This window comes from Petromyzon marinus, chromosome 50 (genome assembly GCF_048934315.1).
Source record: "Petromyzon marinus isolate PM22_M1 ecotype Great Lakes invasive population chromosome 50, UKy_Petmar_22M1.pri1.0, whole genome shotgun sequence".
NCBI classification, from domain to species: Eukaryota; Metazoa; Chordata; class Hyperoartia; order Petromyzontiformes; family Petromyzontidae; genus Petromyzon; species Petromyzon marinus.
Genome location: NC_133716.1, coordinates 1 through 24566, shown reverse-complemented (window position 1 = coordinate 24566; position 24566 = coordinate 1). Strand labels below are relative to the sequence as shown.

Genomic DNA, 24566 nt, shown 5'->3' with positions numbered 1-24566 from the left:
AAAACACTGTAGTAGACCACTAATAAACCGTACTAAACACTGCAGTAAACCACTAATAATCCGTACTAAATCACTGTAGTAAACCACTAATATTCCGTACTAAATCACTGTAGTAAACCACTAATAATCCGTACTAAAACACTGTACTAGACCACTAATAATCCGTACTAAAACACTGTGCTAAACCGCTAATACTCCGTACTAAAACACAGTAGTAAACCACTAATAATCCGTACTAAAACACTGTAGTAGACCACTAATAATCCGTACTAAAACACTGTAGTAGACCACTAATAATCCGTACCAAATCACTGTAGTAAACCACTAATAATCCGTACTAAATCACTGTAGTAAACCACTAATAATCCGTACTAAAACACTGTAGTAAACCACTAATAATCCGTACTAAATCACTGTAGTAAACCACTAATAATCCGTACTAAAACACTGTAGTAAACCACTAATAATCCGTACTAAAACACTGTAGTAAACCACTAATAATCCGTACTAAAACACTGTAGTTGACCACTAATAATCCGTACTAAAGCACTGTAGTAAACCACTAATAATCCGTACTAAATCACTGTAGTAAACCACTAATAATCCGTACTAAAACACTGTAGTAGACCACTAATAATCCGTACTAAAACACTGTAGTAAACCACTAATAATCCGTACTAAAGCACTGTAGTAAACCACTAATAATCCGTTCTAAATCACTGTAGTAGACCACTAATAATCGGTACTAAAACACTGTAGTAGACCACTAATAATCCGTACTAAAACACTGTAGTAAACCACTAATAATCCGTACTAAAACACTGTAGTAAACCACTAATAATCCGTACTAAAACACTTTAGTAAACCACTAATACTCCGTACTAAAACACTGTAGTAAACCACTAATAATCCGTACTAAATCACTGTAGTAAACCACTAATAAACCGTACTAAAACACTGTAGTAGACCACTAATAATCCGTATTAAAACACTGTAGTAGACCACTAATAATCCGTACTAAAACACTGTAGTAAACCACTAATAAACCGTACTAAACACTGCAGTAAACCACTAATAATCCGTACTAAATCACTGTAGTAAACCACTAATATTCCGTACTAAATCACCGTAGTAAACCACTAATAATCCGTACTAAAACACTGTACTAGACCACTAATAATCCGTACTAAAACACTGTGCTAAACCGTTAATACTCCGTACTAAAACACAGTAGTAAACCACTAATAATCCGTACTAAAACACTTTAGTAAACCACTAATAATCCGTACCAAATCACTGTAGTAAACCACTAATAATCCGTACTAAATCACTGTAGTAAACCACTAATAATCCGTACTAAAACACTGTAGTAAACCACTAATAATCCGTACCAAAACAATGTAGTAAACCACTAATAATCCGTACTAAAACACTGTAGTAGACCACTAATAATCCGTACTAAAACACTGTAGTAAACCACTAATAATCCGTACTAAAACACTGTAGTAAACCACTAATAATCCGTACTAAAACACTGTAGTAAACCACTAATAATCCGTACTAAAACACTGTAGTAAACCACTAATAATCCGTACTAAAACACTGTAGTAGACCACTAATAATCCGTACTAAAGCACTGTAGTAAACCACTAATAATCCGTACTAAAACACTGTAGTAGACCACTAATAATCCGTACTAAAACACTGTAGTAAACCACTAATAATCCGTACTAAAACACTGTAGTAGACCACTAATAATCCGTACTAAATCACTGTAGTAGACCACTAATAATCGGTACTAAAACACTGTAGTAGACCACTAATAATCCGTACTAAAACACTGTAGTAAACCACTAATAATCCGTACTAAAACACTGTAGTAAACCACTAATAATCCGTACTAAAACACTTTAGTAAACCACTAATACTCCGTACTAAAACACTGTAGTAAACCACTAATAATCCGTACTAAATCACTGTAGTAAACCACTAATAAACCGTACTAAAACACTGTAGTAGACCACTAATAATCCGTATTAAAACACTGTAGTAGACCACTAATAATCCGTACTAAAACACTGTAGTAAACCACTAATAAACCGTACTAAACACTGCAGTAAACCACTAATAATCCGTACTAAATCACTGTAGTAAACCACTAATATTCCGTACTAAATCACTGTAGTAAACCACTAATAATCCGTACTAAAACACTGTACTAGACCACTAATAATCCGTACTAAAACACTGTGCTAAACCGTTAATACTCCGTACTAAAACACAGTAGTAAACCACTAATAATCCGTACTAAAACACTTTAGTAAACCACTAATAATCCGTACTAAAACACTGTAGTAGACCACTAATAATCCGTACTAAAACACTGTAGTAGACCACTAATAATCCGTACCAAATCACTGTAGTAAACCACTAATAATCCGTACTAAATCACTGTAGTAAACCACTAATAATCCGTACTAAAACACTGTAGTAAACCACTAATAATCCGTACCAAAACAATGTAGTAAACCACTAATAATCCGTACTAAAACACTGTAGTAGACCACTAATAATCCGTACTAAAACACTGTAGTAAACCACTAATAATCCGTACTAAAACACTGTAGTAAACCACTAATAATCCGTACTAAAACACTGTAGTAAACCACTAATAATCCGTACTAAAACACTGTAGTAAACCACTAATAATCCGTACTAAAACACTGTAGTAGACCACTAATAATCCGTACTAAAGCACTGTAGTAAACCACTAATAATCCGTACTAAAACACTGTAGTAGACCACTAATAATCCGTACTAAAACACTGTAGTAAACCACTAATAATCCGTACTAAAACACTGTAGTAGACCACTAATAATCCGTACTAAATCACTGTAGTAGACCACTAATAATCCGTACTAAAACACTGTAGTAAACCACTAATAAACCGTACTAAAACACTGTAGTAAACCACTAATAATCCGTACTAAAACACTGTAGTAAACCACTAATAAACCGTACTAAACACTGCAGTAAACCACTAATAATCCGTACTAAATCACTGTAGTAAACCACTAATATTCCGTACTAAATCACTGTAGTAAACCACTAATAAACCGTACTAAAACACTGTAGTAAACCACTAATAATCCGTACTAAAACACTGTAGTAAACCACTAATAATCCGTACTAAAACACTGTAGTAAACCACTAATAAACCGTACTAAATCACTGTAGTAAACCACTAATAAACCGTACTAAAACACTGTAGTAAACCACTAATAAACCGTACTAAAACACTGTAGTAAACCACTAATAATCCGTACTAAAACACTGTAGTAAACCACTAATAATCCGTACTAAAAGATTGTAGTAAACCACTAATAAACCGTACTAAAACACTGTAGTAACCCACTAATAATCCGTACTAAATCACTGTAGTAAACCACTAATAATCCGTACTAAATCACTGTAGTAAACCACTAATATTCCGTACTAAATCACTGTAGTAAACCACTAATAAACCGTACTAAAACACTGTAGTAAACCACTAATAATCCGTACTAAAAGATGGTAGTAAACCACTAATAAACCGTACTAAAACACTGTAGTAGACCACTAATAATCCGTACTAAAACACTGTAGTAGACCACTAATAATCCGTACTAAATCACTGTAGTAAACCACTAATAATCCGTACTAAAAAACTGTAGTAAATCACTAATAATCCGTACTAAAACACTGTAGTAAACCACTAATAATCCGTACTAAAACACTGTAGTAAACCACTAATAATCGGTACTAAAACACTGTAGTAGACCACTAATAATCCGTACTAAAACACTGTAGTAAACCACTAATAATCCGTACTAAATCACTGTAGTAGACCACTAATAATCCGTACTAAAACACTGTAGTAAACCACCAATAAACCGTACTAAAACACTGTAGTAAACCACTAATAAACCGTACTAAATCACTGTAGTAAACCACTAATAAACCGTACTAAAACACTGTAGTAAACCACTAATAAACCGTATTAAAACACTGTAGTAAACCACTAATTATCCGTACTAAAACACTGTAGTAAACCACTAATCAACAAGTACTAAAACACTGTAGTAAACCACTAATTATCCGTACTGAAACACTGTAGTAAACCACTAATAAACCGTACTAAATCACTGTAGTAAACTACTAATAATCCGTACTAAAACACTGTAGTAGACCACTAATACTCCGTACTAAATCACTGTAGTAAACCACTAATAATCCGTACTAAATCACTGTAGTAAACCACTAATAAACCGTACGAAAACACTGTAGTAAACCATTAATAATCCGTACTAAAACACTGTAGTAGACCACTAATACTCCGTACTAAATCACTGTAGTAGACCACTAATAAAGCGTACTAAACACTGTAGTAAACCACTAATAATCCGTACTAAACCACTGTAGTAAACCACTAATAAACCGTACTAAAACACTGTAGTACGCCACTAATAATCCGTACTAAATCACTGTAGTAGACCACTAATAAACCGTACTAAATCACTGTAGTAAACCACTAATAATCCGTACTAAAACAATGTAGTAAACCACTAATAAACCGTACTAAAACACTGTAGTACACCACTAATAATCCGTTCTAAATCACTGTAGTAGACCACTAATAAACCGTACTAAATCACTGTAGTAGACCACTAATAATCCGTACTAAAACACTGTACTAGACCACTAATAATCCGTACTAAAACACTGTAGTAAACCACTAATAATCCGTACTAAATCACTGTAGTAAACCACTAATAATCCGTACTAAAACACTGTAGTAGACCACTAATACTCCGTACTAAATCACTGTAGTAGACCACTAATAAACCGTACTAAAAACTGTAGTAAACCACTAATAATCTGTACTAAATCACTGTAGTAAACCACTAATAATCCGTACTAAAACACTGTAGTAGACCACTAATAATCCGTACTAAAACACTGTAGTAAACCACTAACAAACCGTACTAAAACACTGTAGTAAACCACTAATAATCCGTACTAAAACACTGTAGTAAACCACTAATAATCCGTACTAAAACACTGTGGTAGACCACTAATAATCCGTACTAAAACACAGTAGTAAACCACTAATAAACCGTACTAAAACACTGTAGTACACCACTAATAATCCGTACTAAAACACTGTAGTTGACCACTAATAATCCGTACTAAAACACTGTAGTAAATCACTAATAAACCGTACTAAATCACTGTAGTAAACCACTAATACTCCGTACTAAATCACTGTAGTAGACCCCTAATACTCCGTACTAAATCACTGTAGTAGACCCCTAATAATCCGTACTAAAACACTGTAGTAAACCACTAATAAACCATACTAAATCACGATTTAAAGCTTTCGTGACTGCAATGATTCATCTTCTTTGGTTCTTTCGGTAAAGTCACGTAGAATGAGAATAAAATAATAAATTGATAAAATAAAATAACACAATGATATTCTCACGACGTTTCGGCCACAACACAAGCGGCCTTCATCAGGTGAAGGGACGAGACTGTCTGGTAGGACAGCGCTGGAGTGAAAGAGCCTTTAAGCTGTGTGAGAGGAACAAAGCGCCTTGACAAAGGAATTAGCATAGAATTTAGCATTGAAATGGCTGAATGATTAGCTTGTGACTGGTCACAGAAATAGTTATGTTAAAAGTTAAAGCATACACATCCGCAGAGGCACCCCTTGACAATGGAATTAGCATAGAATTTAGCATTGAAATAGCTGAGTGATTAGCTTGTAACTGCTCACAGAAATAGCTACGTTAAAGTCAGACCATACACATTCACCGAGGCACTTAGTACAAATCAAACAGGAGAATTTAGCATTGAAATAACTAGGCGAATTTAGCATTGAAATAACTGAGTGATTAGCTAGTGACTGGTCACAGAAATGACTATGTTGAAGTCAAGGCCTACACATCTGAGCTAATCATTCAGCCATTTCAATGCTAAATTATATGCTAATTCCTTTGTCAAGGCGCTTTGTTCCTCTCACACAGCTTAAAGGCCGTGATCTGAACGTGGCTCTTTCACTCCAGCGCTGTCCTACCAGACAGTCTCGTCCCTTCACCTGATGAAGGCCGCTTGTGTTGTGGCCGAAACGTCGTGAGAATATCATTGTGTTATTTTATTTTATCAATTTATTATTTTATTCTCATTCTACGTGACTTTACCGAAAGAACCAAAGAAGATGAATCATTGCAGTCACGAAAGCTTTAAATCGAAATTTAACCGCCTCTACGGGGAGGGATTCCACATATCCTTAAGATCATTCAACAGACTTCGGGATAAGAAGGCTCAACTAATCGAGTCTCTCACCTTTCTGAAGAGATGCCGCGACTCTAAGGTAATACCAACCGCATTTACACTAACCTCTGCTGTTGCAACTTCTCTCGATGCAAAACGAATTCTAGCTAGAACTAGCTTCGCTCTTATCTCGGAAAAAATCAGACTTACACGCACCGAACTCGATCAGTTAGATAAGACACTCTACAAATCACACTTAAAATTGACAGCAACAATGTCTACATCGGATTGGGAACATGTAGACAATATGACTACCTCTTCGGCTGCCACTATGTCGAACAAATGTAGGGACAATTTGATTTCCAAATTCAATCACCTCTCCAGCAAAAAATCGGATCCACACACCGAAAAGATAGACGTCAACAAAGTCGTAATTAATCACAGTAACAGTTCCATTTCTGATGCTCTGAAATCCGTTTTAGCTAAAGGTCTAAACTTTGCTGTCACACCGAGACACTTACCGGTTAATGATATCATTGCCCATGTCGACGTTGCACTCAAGGGCTTGAGTCACATCTCTGCAGATGTAGCAAGATCTGAAATCGCTGCAACCCTCAAAAACACTAAGTTGCCACCCAGCAACATCAGCAAAGACGAACGTTTTGAATTATCTCAATTAAAAAAGAGGGATGATATTGTCGTCCTCTCAGCCGACAAAGGCAATGCCACTGTCATCATGGACAAAACAGAATATAACAACAAAATTCAAGAACTACTCAACGATGGCAGCTATACAAAAATAAAAAGAGATCCCACCAACAGCCTGGTCACCAAAACGAACAAAATCATCTCTGATTCAACAGCATTAATTGATGAGATCAAACAGTTCTCGTTGAAACCCTCTGCTGCCAGACCACCAAGATTATATGGCCTTCCAAAGATACACAAAGAAGATACACCCCTTCGTCCCATCGTCTCTACTATCAACTCCCCCACATACAAACTGGCACGTTTTCTTGCTGATATACTGCGACCTTTCACTGGAAAAACCACCTCTGCAGTACTAAATTCTACTCACCTGGTATCGACAATCAAAGGCATTTCCCTGTCCCCAAACGACCTGCTTGTCAGTTTTGATGTGGTGTCCTTGTTCACCAAAGTCCCGGTACCTGACACCATCGCTATCATTGAAGACCTGGTTCATCAAGGACTGCATACTGATGTCCCCCCCTGGTGAGACATTGCTTAACCAACACATACTTCACCTGGAATGGAACTTTCTACAAACAAACTGAGGGCACCCCAATGGGCTCCCCCCTATCTCCGGTTGTAGCCAACGTATTCATGGAAAATTTTGAAACTGACCCCATCCAGACTGCCACTCTACGCCCGACCTTATGGAAGAGGTACGTTGATGACACCTTTGTCATCTGGCCACATGGCCAGCCTGCTCTAGACCAATTCCGCGACCACATCAATTCCATACACCCAGCCATCAGATTTACCATGGAGGTCGAAAAAGATGGCAAACTACCCTTTTTGGATGTCTTAATTAAAAGGAGACATGATGGTTCAATGAGCCACTCTGTCTACAGGAAAGCTACCCATACAGATGCTTACTTGAAACCAGTTTCCCACCACCATCCATCCCAGAAGAACTCCCTCATCAAGACTCTATACCATAGAGCCCAATGCATTTCCGACCAGGAACACATTACCAGTGAACTCAAGCACGTACACCAGGCTCTCAGGGCTAATGGCTACTCCGACTACACAATCCGCAAAGCCATCACTCCAGTCATGAAGAAGGATCCTCTTGTGGAGCCACTCAAAACCATCACCTTACCCTCATTGCAGGGGTCACTAAAAAGATCTCCAAAATCCTGAATAAACACAAGATCCAGGTCCGATTCAACACAGTACATAAAATCCGTGATTTAGTTCCATCTGTAAAAGATGCTGTTCCAGACATACAGTACCCGGGCGTTTACAAACTAAAGTGCCTCTGTGGTAGTAGCTACATTGGAGAAACCAAAAGACATATCTCGGACCGCATCCGCGAACATAAAGCAGACTTGAAACACGGTAGGACGAACTCCTCTGCCGTGGCAGATCACTGTTATAATTCAGTTGGCTCACATGACATTGACTTCTCCAAGACGGAGGTTCTTTGCAAACCAACCGGCTACCATGAGAGATTCGTTCATGAGGCCATTCACATATACAAGCACAGAGACAATTTCAACCGAGAAGATGGATTCTGGCTTAGTAACCACTGGAAAGATGTTTTAAATCATTTCTGTTCTTAATTAATTGTATTTTTACGATGACCTTCAGACCGCAGCTCTTTTGCCAGCATTGCCTCTTAATACCTCTCACACCACGGTTAATGGTATGGTTTACAACATGGAGTATACTAGGGCCTCGCAGCTGTCTCTCTCCCCCTCCTCTGTTCCGACCATGGACGAACTCGTCCGTCTGAACGGGGCCCGTAGCTTTCCGTGGTGCTAAAGTTGAGGGTAAGAATCCACCCATTTTTTCGCCATATAGCATTGTGATATATAACGACTTATTGTTGGTAGCTTAGCTGATTGGAGAATATAGAGTTTATTGATAACATTAAGGTAATTTATATTTTAGTTTTTATTGGTTCACTATATAGTACTGTGAATAGCTCAGATGTGTAGGCCTTGACTTCAACATAGTCATTTCTGTGACCAGTCACTAGCTAATCACTCAGTTATTTCAATGCTAAATTCGCCCAGTTATTTCAATGCTAAATTCTCCTGTTTGATTTGTACTAAGTGCCTCGGTGAATGTGTATGGTCTGACTTTAACGTAGCTATTTCTGTGAGCAGTTACAAGCTAATCACTCAGCTATTTCAATGCTAAATTCTATGCTAATTCCATTGTCAAGGGGTGCCTCTGCGGATGTGTATGCTTTAACTTAGCTATTTCAATGCTAAATTCTATGCTAATTCCATTGTCAAGGGGTGCCTCTGCAGATGTGTATGCTTTAACTTTTAACATAACTATTTCTGTGACCAGTCACAAGCTAATCATTCAGCCATTTCAATGCTAAATTATATGCTAATTCCTTTGTCAAGGCGCTTTGTTCCTCTCACACAGCTTAAAGGTCGTGATCTCAACGTGGCTCTTTCACTCCAGCGCTGTCCTACCAGACAGTCTCGTCCCTTCACCTGATGAAGGCCGCTTGTGTTGTGGCCGAAACGTCGTGAGAATATCATTGTGTTATTTAATTTTATCAATGTATTATTTTATTCTCATTCTACGTGACTTTACCGAAAGAACCAAAGAAGACGTACTAAATCACTGTAGTAAACCACCAATAACGCTTCTGAAAAACAAACGAACGTTGAAAAGCATGACGGAAACCCCCGCATTACGTCGTCTCCCTTGTGATTGCGTACTCAATGAAAACCTGAATCGTAATCGCTCTCCTTTCACCTCTCTCTCCACTCGTCCCGCTGATGCACGCGACGCCCCAGGCGTGTGGAGCAAACTTGGGCACGTGCTTCCACGCGAATCCAAATCGGTTTTGTGAACGCCATTCATTGACGCGGGGAAGAGTCAAATCTGAGATGTTTGGCCAATGTCTCACGTAAAGTTGCATCACTCATCTCTTTATTTTTGCGTGCGAACGCCCGGAGAAAGGCCCAATGCATGTGAACGATTGCACTTATCGAGTGCAGATGGCGAAGCTCTGAGAGTGCTTGCTCGTGTAACACATTCTCCTGCGGAGGGAGCTGGTAGGGACGTTGGGTTGCTCGGTCAATGGCCAGGGTCAACAGCGGCACCACGTGGTGTATTCCGCACAATATGCCCGACTGTGAGGGCGGGCACAAGCCGGCGTGAGTAGGTTAAACGTTGAGTTTTATAAGGGCACCACGGGGTGACCAGCCCCAACCCACCCAGCCCCACCCCTCCCACCCCCCACCCAGCCCCACTCGCCTCACCCAGCCCCTCCCCACCCTCCCCACCCAGCCCCTCCCCACCCAGCCCCTCCCCACCCTCCCCTCTCCACCCAGCCCCAACCCTCCCGTTTTTGTATGCACGACGGACGGACACAATAATCCCCTGTGGGCTGGTGTAGCCAGGAGGTTCCTACCAGTAAAAGTCTCCACTAGAGGGCAGCTCTAGTGGAGACTTTTGCTCTATCTCGAGACCTTCGTCTTCGCTACTCTTCCACGCTGGAGTACCCACACTTCACCCCACCACGTGCAACCTGACACTCAGTGAATTGCGGTGACATCCATTTACACCGCTGGATGGACAGAGGCCAGGGGGACGATTTGAGAATCTCGCACACGTTGTTTCAACCGCCGCGCCGGTAGATCGAATGTAACCTTGCGGTGACCTCTGGGTCGCGTCGCTGACCCTTACACCGCCGTGACGGCGCTCGCAAGACGATGACGCGGATGGATTTGTGTTTTTTTTGCTCCGCATTTTTGTCGGCGTCTTTCCTTTTTAAAAAAAGAAAATCTCGCCGGATGACCGGGGGATTTAACCCGGGAATTTGAGAGGTGCAGGGGCCAGTGGCCTAGCCCCCGTGACCAGAGCCACGGTGACCCCGGCCCGTAAAGCCTCGGACTCGATTTCAAATTCCGCCTGCAGGAGGAGTTCCTCGTGCGCACTCACGCGGCGGCGGCGGCGGCGGCGGGGTGTAAGCAACCTGCGTTGGTCTCAACGTGAAAGGGGCATTTTGTTATTATTTTGATCAAAGGGCATCGCTGTTAACGAGCTGTATGCATCCGAATGGACTAACAGTAAGCGCACGATTTTCAGCTCGTACTTAAAAAGTTATCGCACGATCTGACCGTAAAAAAATAAAACTATCGTTTTTAAACCAGGCCTTTAAACAGTCGGTGTCTAAAGCCCTGGGCTGTTGATTAAAATCAAACAAAACAAAAGCGAAGCCTCTCACAAAACCCGCAACAACAACAACAAAACAGCAGCACACAGAGGCAGGCCCAGAGCCCATCGGAGCCGGTCCCACGCAGGGGACCTCACGGCCTGAAGCACGCGGTGACGAGCGAGTCACGGTACCCCCCCCTCCCAGGGTCCCCACGTACCCCCCCCCAGGGTCCCCACGTACCCCCCCCCAGGGTCCCCACGTACCCCCCCAGGGTCTCCACGTACCCCCCCCCAGGGTCTCCACGTACCCCCCCCAGGGTCTCCACGTACCCCCCCCCCCAGGGTCTCCACGTACCCCCCCAGGGTCTCCACGTACCCCCCCCAGGGTCTCCACGTACCCCCCCAGGGTCTCCACGTACCCCCCCCCCAGGGTCTCCACGTACCCCCCCAGGGTCTCCACGTACCCCCCCCAGGGTCTCCACGTACCCCCCCCAGGGTCTCCACGTACCCCCCCCCAGGGTCTCCACGTACCCCCCAGGGTCCCCACGTACCCCCCCCTGGGTCTCCACGTACCCCCCCCCAGGGTCTCCACGTACCCCCCCCAGGGTCTCCACGTACCCCCCCGGGTCTCCACGTACCCCCCCCAGGGTCTCCACGTACCCCCCCCCAGGGTCTCCACGTACCCCCCCCCCAGGGTCTCCACGTACCCCCCCAGGGTCTCCACGTACCCCCCCCAGGGTCTCCACGTACCCCCCCAGGGTCTCCACGTACCCCCCCCCCCCAGGGTCTCCACGTACCCCCCCAGGGTCTCCACGTACCCCCCCCAGGGTCTCCACGTACCCCCCCCAGGGTCTCCACGTACCCCCCCCCAGGGTCTCCACGTACCCCCCAGGGTCCCCACGTACCCCCCCCTGGGTCTCCACGTACCCCCCCCCAGGGTCTCCACGTACCCCCCCCAGGGTCTCCACGTACCCCCCCGGGTCTCCACGTACCCCCCCCAGGGTCTCCACGTACCCCCCCCCAGGGTCTCCACGTACCCCCCCAGGGTCTCCACGTACCCCCCCAGGGTCTCCACGTACCCCCCCAGGGTCTCCACGTACCCCCGGTTGAGAACCAATGAGAAGGAGGGGCAATCTTGAGTCTATTGGTTGAGGACCTCCCGCCAGCGGTGGCGTGAGCAGGAAATTCCAGGGCTGCGCCTTTCACCAATTTACCGAGACGTGTAAGGTTGGTGGACGTGAGTGTGCGTGTTCACGTGAGTGTGCGTTCACGCGTGAGTGTTCACGTGAGTGTACGTGTTCACGTGAGTGTGCGTTCACGCGTGAGTGTTCGCGTGAGTGTTCGCGTGAGTGTGCGTGTTCGCGTGAGTGTTCATGTTCGCGTGAGTGTGCATGTTCGCGTGCGTTCACGTGTGAGTGTGCGTGTTCGCGTGAGTGTGCGTTCACGCGTGAGTGTGAGTGTTCCTGTGAGTGTGCGTGTTCACGTGAGTGTGCGTGTTCACGTGAGTGTGCGTGTTCGCGTGAGTGTGCGTGTTCGTGTGAGTGTGCGTTCACGCGTGAGTGTGCGTGTTCGTGTGAGTGTGCGTGTTCACGTGAGTGTGCGTGTTCGCGTGAGTGTGCGTGTTCGCGTGAGTGTGCGTGTTCGCGTGAGTGTGCGTTCACGCGTGAGTGTGCGTGTTCGTGTGAGTGTGCGTGTTCGTGTGCGTTCACGCGTGAGTGTGCGTGTTCACGTGAGTGTGCGTGTTCACGTGAGTGTGCGTGTTCGCGTGAGTGTGCGTGTTCGCGTGAGTGTGCGTGTTCGCGTGAGTGTGCGTGTTCACGTGAGTGTGCGTTCACGCGTGAGTGTGCGTGTTCGTGTGAGTGTGCGTGTTTGCGTGAGTGTGCGTGTTCACGTGAGTGTGTGTGTTCACGTGAGTGTGCGTGTTCGCGTGAGTGTGCGTGTTCGTGTGAGTGTGCGTTCACGCGTGAGTGTGCGTGTTCGTGTGAGTGTGCATGTTCGCGTGAGTGTGCGTTCACGTGTGCGTGCGTCGTTGACAACTACCTGCGGATTGCACAGTTGGTATCGGCGTGACGGTCCCGTGCATAAGTTATTGGCTCCCAAGGCGAGCAGACGCCTGCCAGGAAACAGGGGATCACTTTAAACTTTTACCCAGCACAGGCAGCAAAACAAAAAGTAAAAAAACTAAAAACCGCGTCGGATCTGAACGCGCGCACGCCAAGCAAGCAGGGGGCTGGAGCTAGGGCTGCCACCTTCTCCGCTGTGGACCAAACCTGGCCACGTTTCCCAGCGGCCACTCAGCTCGACAATCGAAACTGTGCAATTGTCCCGCGAGTACATTTGGCAAGATCATTACGTGACCTAACACCCCCCCCCCTTCCCCCCCCCCCCCACCAAAAAAAGTAACCGTGAATTAATGTTCACAAACACAATGCAGCAGATGTGGGTACAGGTCACGCCAACACAACGCGTGCCCAATTTCCCAGAGTGTGACCGGGTCAAACTTGGCCGGGTGGCAACCCTAGCCGAACGACAGGACGGGGACACAGTCGAGACAAATTGAAGCGCACGCCGCACAGATGAAGACCCGACTGCTCGCTCCACGCAGCTTTGTTCAGCGAGGACCTCTGAATGCTGGGCAGGCACGCGGACCAGGGGCTGTTCTGTCCAGCACCGTGCCCATCGTTACCTAACCAGTGCCGATGCTCGTGATGCCATGGGAATAGGTCATCGTTTTAGGCTGAGTTAACCTAGGGGTGATGCTGCTGTGCTGTAACGTGTTAGCACACTGGGCTCAGGAAGGTGCGTTTAGAGTGTTTTTTGAGTATTTGTCTGCGATAAATGTCCACGTGATGAGCCACTTCGTTGAGCTGTCATTCGTGGCCAGGTGGATTCTGAAAAGGAAGCTGATAGCTCAGTGGGCCTTACCTGATTAAGGCAAATGTTGTTTAAGTTTCCGTAGTGTTTTCCAGTGATGTGTTTACCTTTCCTACACTTTGTCACTCCTGCCGTGGTTTGTACTGTTTGTTGTTGTAACGTTCTGACCTGCCCCCACTGGACATATGTGAAAAAGAGCTGTACAGCTCATCGGATTCCTCCAGTATAAATACATATTCTATGATTCTGCTGATGCTCATGACGCCATTGGAATAAGTTATCATTTTAGTCTGAGTCAACCTATGGGTGATGCTGTTGTGCTGTGATGGTTAGCACACTGGACTTGCAATCCAGAGTTGGCCGGTTCGATGGCGCAAGTTTCTTCAATCCTGCAGCCACTGGGCCCTCTGACCACCCCGCGGTGAGAATGGGTTCCACACGCTTAGTCTATTAGCAGCTCCGCGAGCGGTGGGGGTTAAAGGGTGGTGGATAATCCCACGTCTTCCAGAGTAGGCCAACCACCTTATTATAAGTAGGCCAACCACCAGAGTAGGCCAACCACCTTATTATAAGTAGGCCAACCACCAGAGTAGGCCAACCACCTTATTATAAGTAGGCCAACCACCAGAGTAGGCCAACCACCTTATTATAAGTAGGCCAACCACCAGAGTAGGCCAACCACCTTATTGTAAGTAGGCCAACCACCAGAGTAGGCCAACCACCTTATTATAAGTAGGCCAACCACCAGAGTAGGCCAACCACCTTATTATAAGTAGGCCAACCACCAGAGTAGGCCAACCACCTTATTATAAGTAGACCAACCACCAGAGTAGGCCAACCACCTTATTATGAGTAGGCCAACCACCAGAGTAGGCCAACCACCTTATTATGAGTAGGCCAACCACCAGAGTAGGCCAACCACCTTATTATAAGTAGGCCAACCACCAGAGTAGGCCAACCACCTTATTATGAGTAGGCCAACCACCAGAGTAGGCCAACCACCTTATTATAAGTAGGCCAACCACCAGAGTAGGCCAACCACCTTATTATGAGTAGGCCAACCACCAGAGTAGGCCAACCACCTTATTATAAGTAGGCCAACCACCAGAGTAGGCCAACCACCTTATTATGAGAGGGGTTCTCTGGAGCGGCCTCTATTGGCAGCCATTCCACCAGCAGGGGCATGCGCAAGCACTTGCAGGGATGCCCCATTATATTTTATTTAAAGACGGCATGCACGCAAAGGGGCGGCATCGTGCTCACTCGGGCGTCTTGACCTCCGCAGTGCGCCGATGTTTATGATGACATCGGACTAGGCAGCATTTTTTTCTTCATAATTTAAGGCTGAGTTGACCTAAGGGAGGCCCTGGCCAGGTTTTAATGGCAGCTGTATCTGGTGGTGTACATTGACAGAAATCAAAACACGGGTGGCTGGTGTCGAGCAGCATCTTGATAATTATGAATAATCCTGGTAACTAGGTATAATCTTGTTAACTAGGAATTATCTTGTTAACTAGGAATTATCTTGTTAACTAGGAATTATCTTGTTAACTATGAATTATCTTGTTAACTAGGAATTATCTTGTTAACTAGGAATTATCTTGTTAACTAGGAATTATCTTGTTAACTAGGAATTATCTTGCTAATGTAGCCGGACTGTCCTGTCCGTCTCCTCCCGTGGATCGGGTCACGATTCCATTCCGCGACGACACGGGATCCGTTTTTCTTTTTCCGCCAATGCGGCGCTGTAATCCAGTGCACGTTGTCCCGTTGCAGGTTGTGCAGCTGCACTCTGGGAGCTGGGCGGTTGCTTCTCTTCTGGAGCGAACGGCTCCCAACGGCCGCTGGGCAGGTTAAAGACCGGATCCGGGACGTGCACCCCCCTACCCCCCACACACACAAAACATCATCGTGGACAAACGCAGCTCCACCGCACTCTTGACGATGTTCACTCTCTGAGAAATAAGAGGAGCTTTTGCCCTTTCTGGTAATAAAACAGCAGGTGTTTACAGTGCCGGATTAGGCTAGTGTGGGGCCTGTAGCATATGTTATAAAAGGGCCTTAAATAATAAAAAAAACAAGAAGACTCAACAGTCTGTTGAGGCTTATTTGTGTCGTTCCCCACACCTCCGATGAGCACGGTTGGCTGCGTAAGGTGCGAAAGAAGTTCAACATAGGCACATGTATTACATACGGGAGGATCCCTGTCTTTTTTCTTGGGGTCTCGTTAGCCAAGCCCCCCGCCTCCCCAGGGCTGCAGGGGTTTCCGTAACCCCACCGCACGCACAGCAACGCGAGCTGGTGGATGCGTACGCACGCACGCAGTTGGGACGCGCGTGTCTGTGAGCGCACATCCGTTTGAGTTCACTGCGGCGGCTGACGAATGAGCTGGCGTGAACACGCGCAGACGCGGCTGACGCGCGTTGACCGCGTGACGCTGCGCGCAATGTGCCTCGTGGGATTACAACGAAACATCTTCCTTCAGCGTCACGGTGTTTTTGTGTAGGTGCGTACAGAGTGATGCAACTGCGTGGAGTGGTGGTGCAGTGGTTAGCGCACTGCGCTCTGAACCCAGCAACCTGGCCAGGTTAACTCGAGATGTTAACTCCTTCGCTTGGTATACAGGAGATCGTGGGTTACGATCCCGACCCTGACGCCTGCTGCTGTATATTTGGAGTTTGCGTGTCTCCTCTCTCCCCGTGGTCATGTATATTTTTCTCTGGATGCTCCGGTTTTGCCGTGAAATTTAGAATCAAACGTCACGCGTTTAGAGCATTTGGCCGCTATACATTACCACGTGACAAGCCACTTCGTTACCACGTGATAAACCACTTCATTACCACGTGATAAACCACTTCATCGAGCTACCATTTGTGATGTCCAGGTGGCTTCTGGAAAAGAGCTACGTGGCTCGGTGGACCTTACCTGGTAACATAAAAATTAGTTACATTTTATAGTTTAGCGCAGTTGGCCCCGTACGGTGCGAAATAAGTTCAACGTGCATGCATGCGACGTCGTGCATACATTCGCGAAGGACACGGGTCACACTTCACATCCCCGCCTGGTGACCTTGAACGGGGGGGGGGGCGCGTTATTACAGACACGCCAAGATCCCGAGTTCGTAACACAGCAATCGTCATTGTGTTACCGCACGGGGACAATGTATAGACTACGCCCAAATCTGACAAGGATATGTTTTGACTGTTTGTCGGGGAGATGCGAGTCGTGATGTTGATGAAACACGAAACCCCCTCGCCGCCGCCGCCGCTCCTCGTGATTTCAGTGCGGAGTTTTGATTGCGACTCAGCGATCGCTCGATTGCGTCCCCGAGAACGCGCCCGGCGTGCACGTTTCACGAGGAGGAATGCCCAAAATGGCACGGTGCGCCCGCAAAGGGTAAAAACAAAATGATCCCGGATGTTGTAGCCTCATTTACGCGGTTGAAGCGAGCGCAGTCAGGGCTGCCACCTTTTCCCACCCCGAGGGGACGAGACCCAGACGCGTTTTGCGGTCGGCACTCTGCCTGCCGTGCCAAAGCTTACGGCCGTGGAGCCCAACAGAGGCACAGCAGTGGCCAGACCTCGGCACGGAACCAAACGCCGGCCGCCCGACGCGCCGACGCCAATTTCCTGGGTTCTACCGGGGCTCAAGCACGGTAAGGAGGCGGCCCTAAGCGGCAGTTGGCGAGCGCCTATTGGGCTCAGCAATACAGCACATGGGGAAACTGTGGGGCCAGAAGCACGACCGCCCTCCTCGTTGCCGGTGTTCACGCACTTTAGACCAGGCAGTCGCGTAAGACCGAATACCCCGGGTTCACCAGGCACTCAGCCTACCTGAGGAGCAGGATGAGTTCAGATGCCACGTGCCACTGACGTTATCCATGGACGGGAATCGAACACCGATCACCACTTCTAGTGCGCAGTAGCCGCTCAAGAGGCAGAACAACTCGGAGGTGCGAGGCGGAATCACGGATAAGCAGGAAAGGCAGCCGCCAGGCGGTGAGCCGGCACCTCTATATATTGAGATGTTCTCAGCCAATTAATGAGTGTTCATATGTGGGAGGAAGCACCTGGAGCGGTCGTGTGGTGGTGGTCAGCGCTACGCTGCGCGACGAACCCGGCCACCCGAGTTCGATTCCCGCCCACGGCCAACACCGGTGACGATTGTCTGAACCGGTCCTGGGCCTCCCGTAGGTCGACTCAGCCTCAAATGAGTACCCGACGCGGTGTGTAAACATCGCCACTCGCGAGACAAAGGCGGTCGGGCGTGGTGCTGGCCACCCACCCCCTCGTGCCGGCCTTCGTAGGTGCTCGCTAACAGCACTTGCCCCCATAGCCTGTTAACGCCGTACGGGGGAATTTTTTGTCTTTTTTGTGTTGATGATGACAATAAACGAATGATTATAAACTACATCGCGTGAAGCTGATCACAAGGAAGTGCGAGACGTAAGTTGGCAGAGTGGTATTCAAGCCTGACAGAGCATACGCCCTGTTCGCTTCTCCATTCTCTCTACAAAGAAGGTTTCAATTGACTGCACTGCGCCTTGAATGGAATCAATAATGAATCTGACGAAACAAATACCACTTTGCCTTTGTGTTTCTCCATGAACCTCCCGTGTACTTTTAAATCTAGATTAAACACTCACGTCTTTAGAACTGCTTTCAGTGTTTGTTGTCCTTAGCCCCGCACCCCCGATTAGCGCCGTTGGCTACGTACGGTGCGAAAGAAGTTCAAGGTCTGTCTGCACGCATGCACTTCTTTCGCGCCGTTACGTAGCCAATCGTGCAAATCGGTGGTGCGGGTCAAGGGCAAGAAACGTCCTTCAAGAGGATAGAGGAGGGAGAGAAATACGAACGCACATCATCGGTTTCTGAAAATCTAGTCCCGAAAATTGATGTTGCTCACACACGTGTATAAATCAGCAGCCCGTCCTAATAAAAATTGATGTTGCTCACACACGTGTATAAATCAGCAGCCCGTCCTAATAAAGGACTCAAAGCACACGAAGGCCTCTCTATTTTAGCCCAGCCGACACCAAAAAAGCTTTCTGCTCGCGCGGTACCGCTCACAGACTGTAATGTAACATTCAAACATTGAAATAAAATGTAGTAAGAGCCCTTGCTATTTTATTAGTCTGTCCACCAAATATGCAGGAACTGGTCATTAAGTATTGGCTGTTGAATTCCCTCAAGAAGCTTTTCTTCCTTCCATACTTCTGGTTTATTTCCTTGTAAGGCACGTACGTGTGTGTGTAAGTGTGTAAGTGTCTACGTGTGTGTGTAAGTGTGTACGTGTGTGTGTGTGTGTACGTGTGTGTGTGTAGGTGTGTACGTGTGTCTGTGTGTGTGTAGGTGTGTGTACGTGTGTGTGTGTAAGTGTGTGTGTGTAAGTGTGTACGTGTGTGTGTGTAAGTGTGTACGTGTGTGTGTGTAAGTGTGTACGTGTGTGTGTGTAAGTGTGTACGTGTGTGTGTGTAAGTGTGTACGTGTGTGTGTGTAGGTGTGTACGTGTGTGTGTGTGTAGGTGTGTACGTGTGTGTGTGTAGGTGTGTACGTGTGTGTGTGTAGGTGTGTACGTGTGTGTGTGTGTAGGTGTGTACGTGTGTGTAGGTGTGTACGTGTGTGTGTGTACGTGTGTGTGTAGGTGTGTGTGTGTGTACGTGTGTGTGTGTAAGTGTGTACGTGTGTGTTTGTACGTGTGTGTGTACGTGTGTGTGTGTGTACGTGTGTAAGTGTGTGTACGTGTGTGAGTGTGTACGTGTACAAGTGTGTACGTGTGTGTAAGTGTGTACGTGTGTGTGTAAGTGTGTACGTGTGTGTGTGTAAGTGTGTACGTGTGTGTTTATTGCTGTGGGGGAGCGGCAGTGTAGTGGTTCACGTCCCGCGCTACTAACCCGGCAACTGGAGTTCGATTCCCGCTCACGGCCAACACTAGTAGTGATGATAACCTGAAACTATCCTGGGCGTCGAATGAGCACCTGGTGCTGTGTGTAATCATCGGCACTAGGGAGGCAAAGGTGGCCAGGCGTGGTGTCGGCCACCCGGCTACCCACCCCCATCATCCGCGTGCCGTGCCGGCCCTAATAGGTGCTGCTCGAGAACAGCACTTGCCCCAAGAGTCTGCTAAGTCTACATGGGGGATCTTTGTCTTGTGTGTATTTATCAGCCTCAATAAGAAAGTGTGTGCTTTGGCAAGACCTGCCCAGTGTGCGTGTAAGTGTGTACGTGTGTGTGTATGTAAGTGTACGAGTATGTGTGTTGTTTATTGTTGTGCTGGGCAGAACTGGGTCCACCAAAGATTCGACCGGCAATCATTTATGAAACTTTCTGAACGACTTTTAAAAGGCAGGCGAGTGTGTGTGTCGGTTATTTAGAGCCGAGGATATTTGGCTGGGCCAGTGGCACACGATGGCCTAGTCGTATACAACTGCAGGGTTCTGTGCAAGTGCAAACTAATTGCTCAGCTTTGCCCAACATTGGCGGTTGTTGAAAAATAAAACATCGGGAATGTTTTATTTCCATTCGCACTACTCGATGAACATCACATCTCGCCACAGTGGCGAGACGTTTAGTGCCTTGCCTGCTATACAGGGAGTCGTGGTGTCGATCCCGACCTTGATGCAGGTATATTTGGAGTTTGCGGTGTCTCTCCACCCCATTCACAAACAACATCACACGTTCAGAGTACTTGGCTGCCATCAATGTCCACGCGATGAAAAGCCGCTTCCTCGAGCTATCATTTGTGTAGCCCCGGTGGCTTCTGAAAAAAAAATAACTACACAGCTCAGTGTGGGCCTTCCGTGGTCAAAAAGAAAATTAGTTTTTCGCTCGATAGTTGGCGTTATTTACCCTCCGCCGAGTCGCTGCTGCAGGCAATGGCGTTCCTGGGACATGATGCCTCCTCCGCACGTCCGCGAGCAGCCCACCCACGTGCTCCACTCGCCCCACCACTGCGCCATCGCCTCCAGCTGTGTCCTGGACGGAGAGCTGTCGTCTCCCTCCTGCCGGAACGAGGACGCACCTCCCGGTTAGAGCGCTTGGCTACGGACGGTGCCAAAAACAAGTTCAACGTGCACACACGCACACACGCGTACGTACTGGAATTGGGCAGCGGCCGGATAGCCGAAGAGTGATCCATGCTTTGCCAACGCCGGATAACCGGACGACGGATAACCGGACCACAGATAACCGGGCCACAGATAACGGGACCACAGAAAACCGGGCCACTGATTACCGTATCATGGATAACCTGACCACAGATATCGAGCCCACGGATAACCGGACCATGAATAACTGGACCACAGATGACCGGACCACTGCTGTATTTGCAAAATTGTGCCATAATTAATAATTATCACTGTCATCAGAATCACCGTCATCAATTTAAGCAGCAGCATGGAATAACTTTTGTTATTTTCCCCAAATTGTATCCCGATTGTGTCACGAGACAAAGTTTCCGTTCTGATCTCTCGCAAAGGAGAATGGCACAGGGAAGTGGATATCACAGAGCTACCTCTGAAATCCATTCAAGTGACCCTCTGGTCCACACACAGTGAAGGGCATCACTCACCCACCCGCTGTGCCATCTGAGAGCAAAGTTCATCACATGGCAGGCAAACTGCATCAGCAGCTTATTGAGGTCACCATCATCATCAATTGCAGCAGCAGCAGAAGCAACATTTTCATGTCACCATCACCGTCGTCATCATCATCATCAATGTCTTCATCATCAGCAGTAACCCGTGGGAGCAGACACAGCAGAGGCATTTCTAACTTCGTCGTCATCGTCATCATCGTCGGCGGCAGTGACGTGGCACGGTGGTGGCGTGATCGCCGCCTGTTGCAGAGGTTCGCGTTCCGAATCTGGTGGAGCGCCCTGGTTATTAATGACGCGTGTGTTCACCGTAAAAAAACAACAACAACACGCCGTCTGCTCCACAAAGTGGACTTTGTAGATCCCACAAATTTACCAAATTTGAAAAATGATCACACTGAAAATTACGGCACGCAGCAACTATCCCCCCCACCTAACTGGCAGACTAATCCCCACTTTGCAGGCGACGTTATCGGTCACCCTGCGCCACCCAGGGACAGCTGCCACTGGGGGTGCCCCTACGAGCGTGCGGCGACGCACCTCGCGTCGGCGGCGCTGTGGAGCGTCGCGGGCGACAGCGCTCCGAGACGTCCAGGCGGAGGGAAGAGGCGGGCGCCACCAAGAACGAATCGACGCTCACCGTCAACGTGGAACACAAACACATACGTCGCCGTTATCGTGAATGGTGGTCGAGATGAGGCACCGACCGGCAGTTTGAGTCCTCCGAGCCCGTCGGCGTGAACGCCGTGCAGCAGGAGGCCCAGGAGGAGGACTCCGGAGCCGGTGAGAAGCCCCATGCCGGATTCTAACAGCAGCAGCAGCAGCAGAAGGGACAAAGGTTCCTCATTAAGCCTCCATGTGGCACATCGCACGGTGCGTACGCTCAACTTCTTTCGCACCGTACGCAGACAACCGTGCTAATCGCAGGTCCGGGGGAAAGTCAACGGACTGAACACAAAAAGCAGTTCTAGAGAAATTAGTTTGTCAACCTAGACGATTTCAAAGTGCACAGCTCCAGTGGCTTCCTAATACCGGAAGGGAAGAGCGTTCCAGACGGCCGCAGAAGCGCATCTGAAAACACCGCGCGATGCGGTGACCACAGCCTTTGTGCGATGGCAGCAGCCAAAACGCCGCTTTTTCGAGAATGACCACCGGAGGAGTTTGCGTGATGATGGTTCGTGTTCCTTGACGAGATCAGCGAGGTGTCGTGGTTCATCTGCGGCGAGCACTTTGTGTGCGTAACGAGCGCCACCTCATAACAACGGAACCGTTCGGCGAAAATCAAAGAAATAGACAAAGATCCGCCGTGTAGCCTTGGACAGACTGTGGGGGCAAGTGCCGTTAGCGACCGCCTCCTGCGCACAGACTCGCCACTGAAATCCGGCGTGGCACACAACGGGGGTCGGTGGTCAGCACCGTGCCGGTTCACCTGTGGTGTCTGTCAACGCCGACGTTTACACACCGCACCAGGTACTCATTTATGGCTGAGTCGACCAAGGGGAGACCCCAGGGCCGGTTCAAATAATCGTCGCCGGCGTTGGCCGTGAGCGGGGTTCATCACGGGGTTCATCACGTGGTTCATCGCGGGGTTCATCGCGGGGTTCATCGCGGGGTTCATCGCGGGGTTCATCGCGGGGTTCATCGCGGGGTTCATCGCGGGGTTCATCGCGGGGTTCATCGCGTGGTTCATCGCGGGGTTCATCGCGTGGTTCATCGCGGGGTTCATCGCGGGGTTCATCGCGGGGTTCATCGCGGGGTTCATCGCGTGATTCATCGCGGGGTTCATCGGCGGGGTTCATCACGTGGTTCATCGCGTGGTTCATCGCGGGGTTCATCGCGTGGTTCATCGCGTGGTTCATCGCGAGGTTCATCGCGTGGTTCATCGCGAGGTTCATCGCGGGGTTCATTGCGCTGACTGTGGTGGCGGCACGCGTTGAGCTGTTTGTTACTTACACGGCGGGGGTGGGGGGGTAATTGAACGACAACTGGTTGACCGTTTTCCATAACCGGTAACCGCTTTCACAATGGCGAGCCGGTGGGTCACCGGTGTAGGTGCACCGATTGGCGCGTGCCGCCGTCGCCTCGCGGGCTGAGCGGTAAAGGCGCAGCCCCGCAGCGGCGGCCTCGCTCACGCCGCTGCTGGCGGAAGGGTCTTGCCGCTCGAGCGAGGGTGTTTTTGGTCTCCTCTTCCACGCTGAGTAAACGTCTCAGAAGAAGTTGGGCGACCCCCTCTCCCGCCACCACCACCACTCCTCTCTCCCCTCCCCCCCACCACGACACGTGTCAGTGCGGCGTGACCCATGTGGACGGCTGGGTGGGCCCCCGCGGCGCTGGGGAGTGGGGGAGACTCGCACGGTCGCCCCCCACTGTCGCTCCGGGAGGTGGGCTTGAACCCGTGGTCCCCTCTGGATCGCAGCCTCCCGTGGGCACAGGGCGGGCTGGTGTGGCCAGCACCCCGCCCGGCCTGCTCTGCCCCCCCCGCCCCCAGCGCTGATGCTTACACACAGCACCACTTGAGCTCTGTGCACTCATACATCATCGAGATTGAAAACTAATTTCTGTACAAACTGCTTGTGGTTGCGTTTCGTTTGGTTGTCCGTCCCCCGCGCCTCCGATTGGCACGTTTGGCTATGTACGGTGCGAAAGAAGTTCAACATACATACAGGGTAATTATTATTCAGGCTAAGTCGACCTAAGTGACGCCCATGATGGGTTTAAATAATCGCCTACTGATGTAAGGGCAAATATACACATAGGCGCGCACACAGATTCACATCAACAAAGATCCGTGTAGCCTGTAATAGACTGTTGGGGGACGTGCTGGTACTCATTTAAGGCTGATCCCACCTTGGAGAAGTCCAGCACCAGTTGAGACATTGGTAATGGATGTTGGCTCTGAATGGGATTT

At 48.0% G+C, this 24566-nt stretch overlaps 1 protein-coding gene across 1 annotated transcript in view; it reads right to left on the bottom strand.

Annotated features, from left to right (window-relative positions):
* ADAMTSL2 (ADAMTS like 2) overlaps positions 1–23853 on the bottom strand; it is a 78254-nt gene extending 54401 nt beyond the window's left edge. The window contains exons 1-3 of the mRNA XM_076074715.1: positions 22366–23853; positions 20914–21065; positions 13232–13304 (exon numbers count right to left, since the gene is read on the bottom strand). Of these exons, the coding sequence (XP_075930830.1) occupies positions 13232–13304; positions 20914–21065; positions 22366–22455 (315 nt within the window). The 5' untranslated portion in view covers positions 22456–23853. The remainder of the gene's footprint in view (positions 1–13231; positions 13305–20913; positions 21066–22365) is intronic.
* Between the last annotated feature and the right edge of the window lie 713 nt (positions 23854–24566).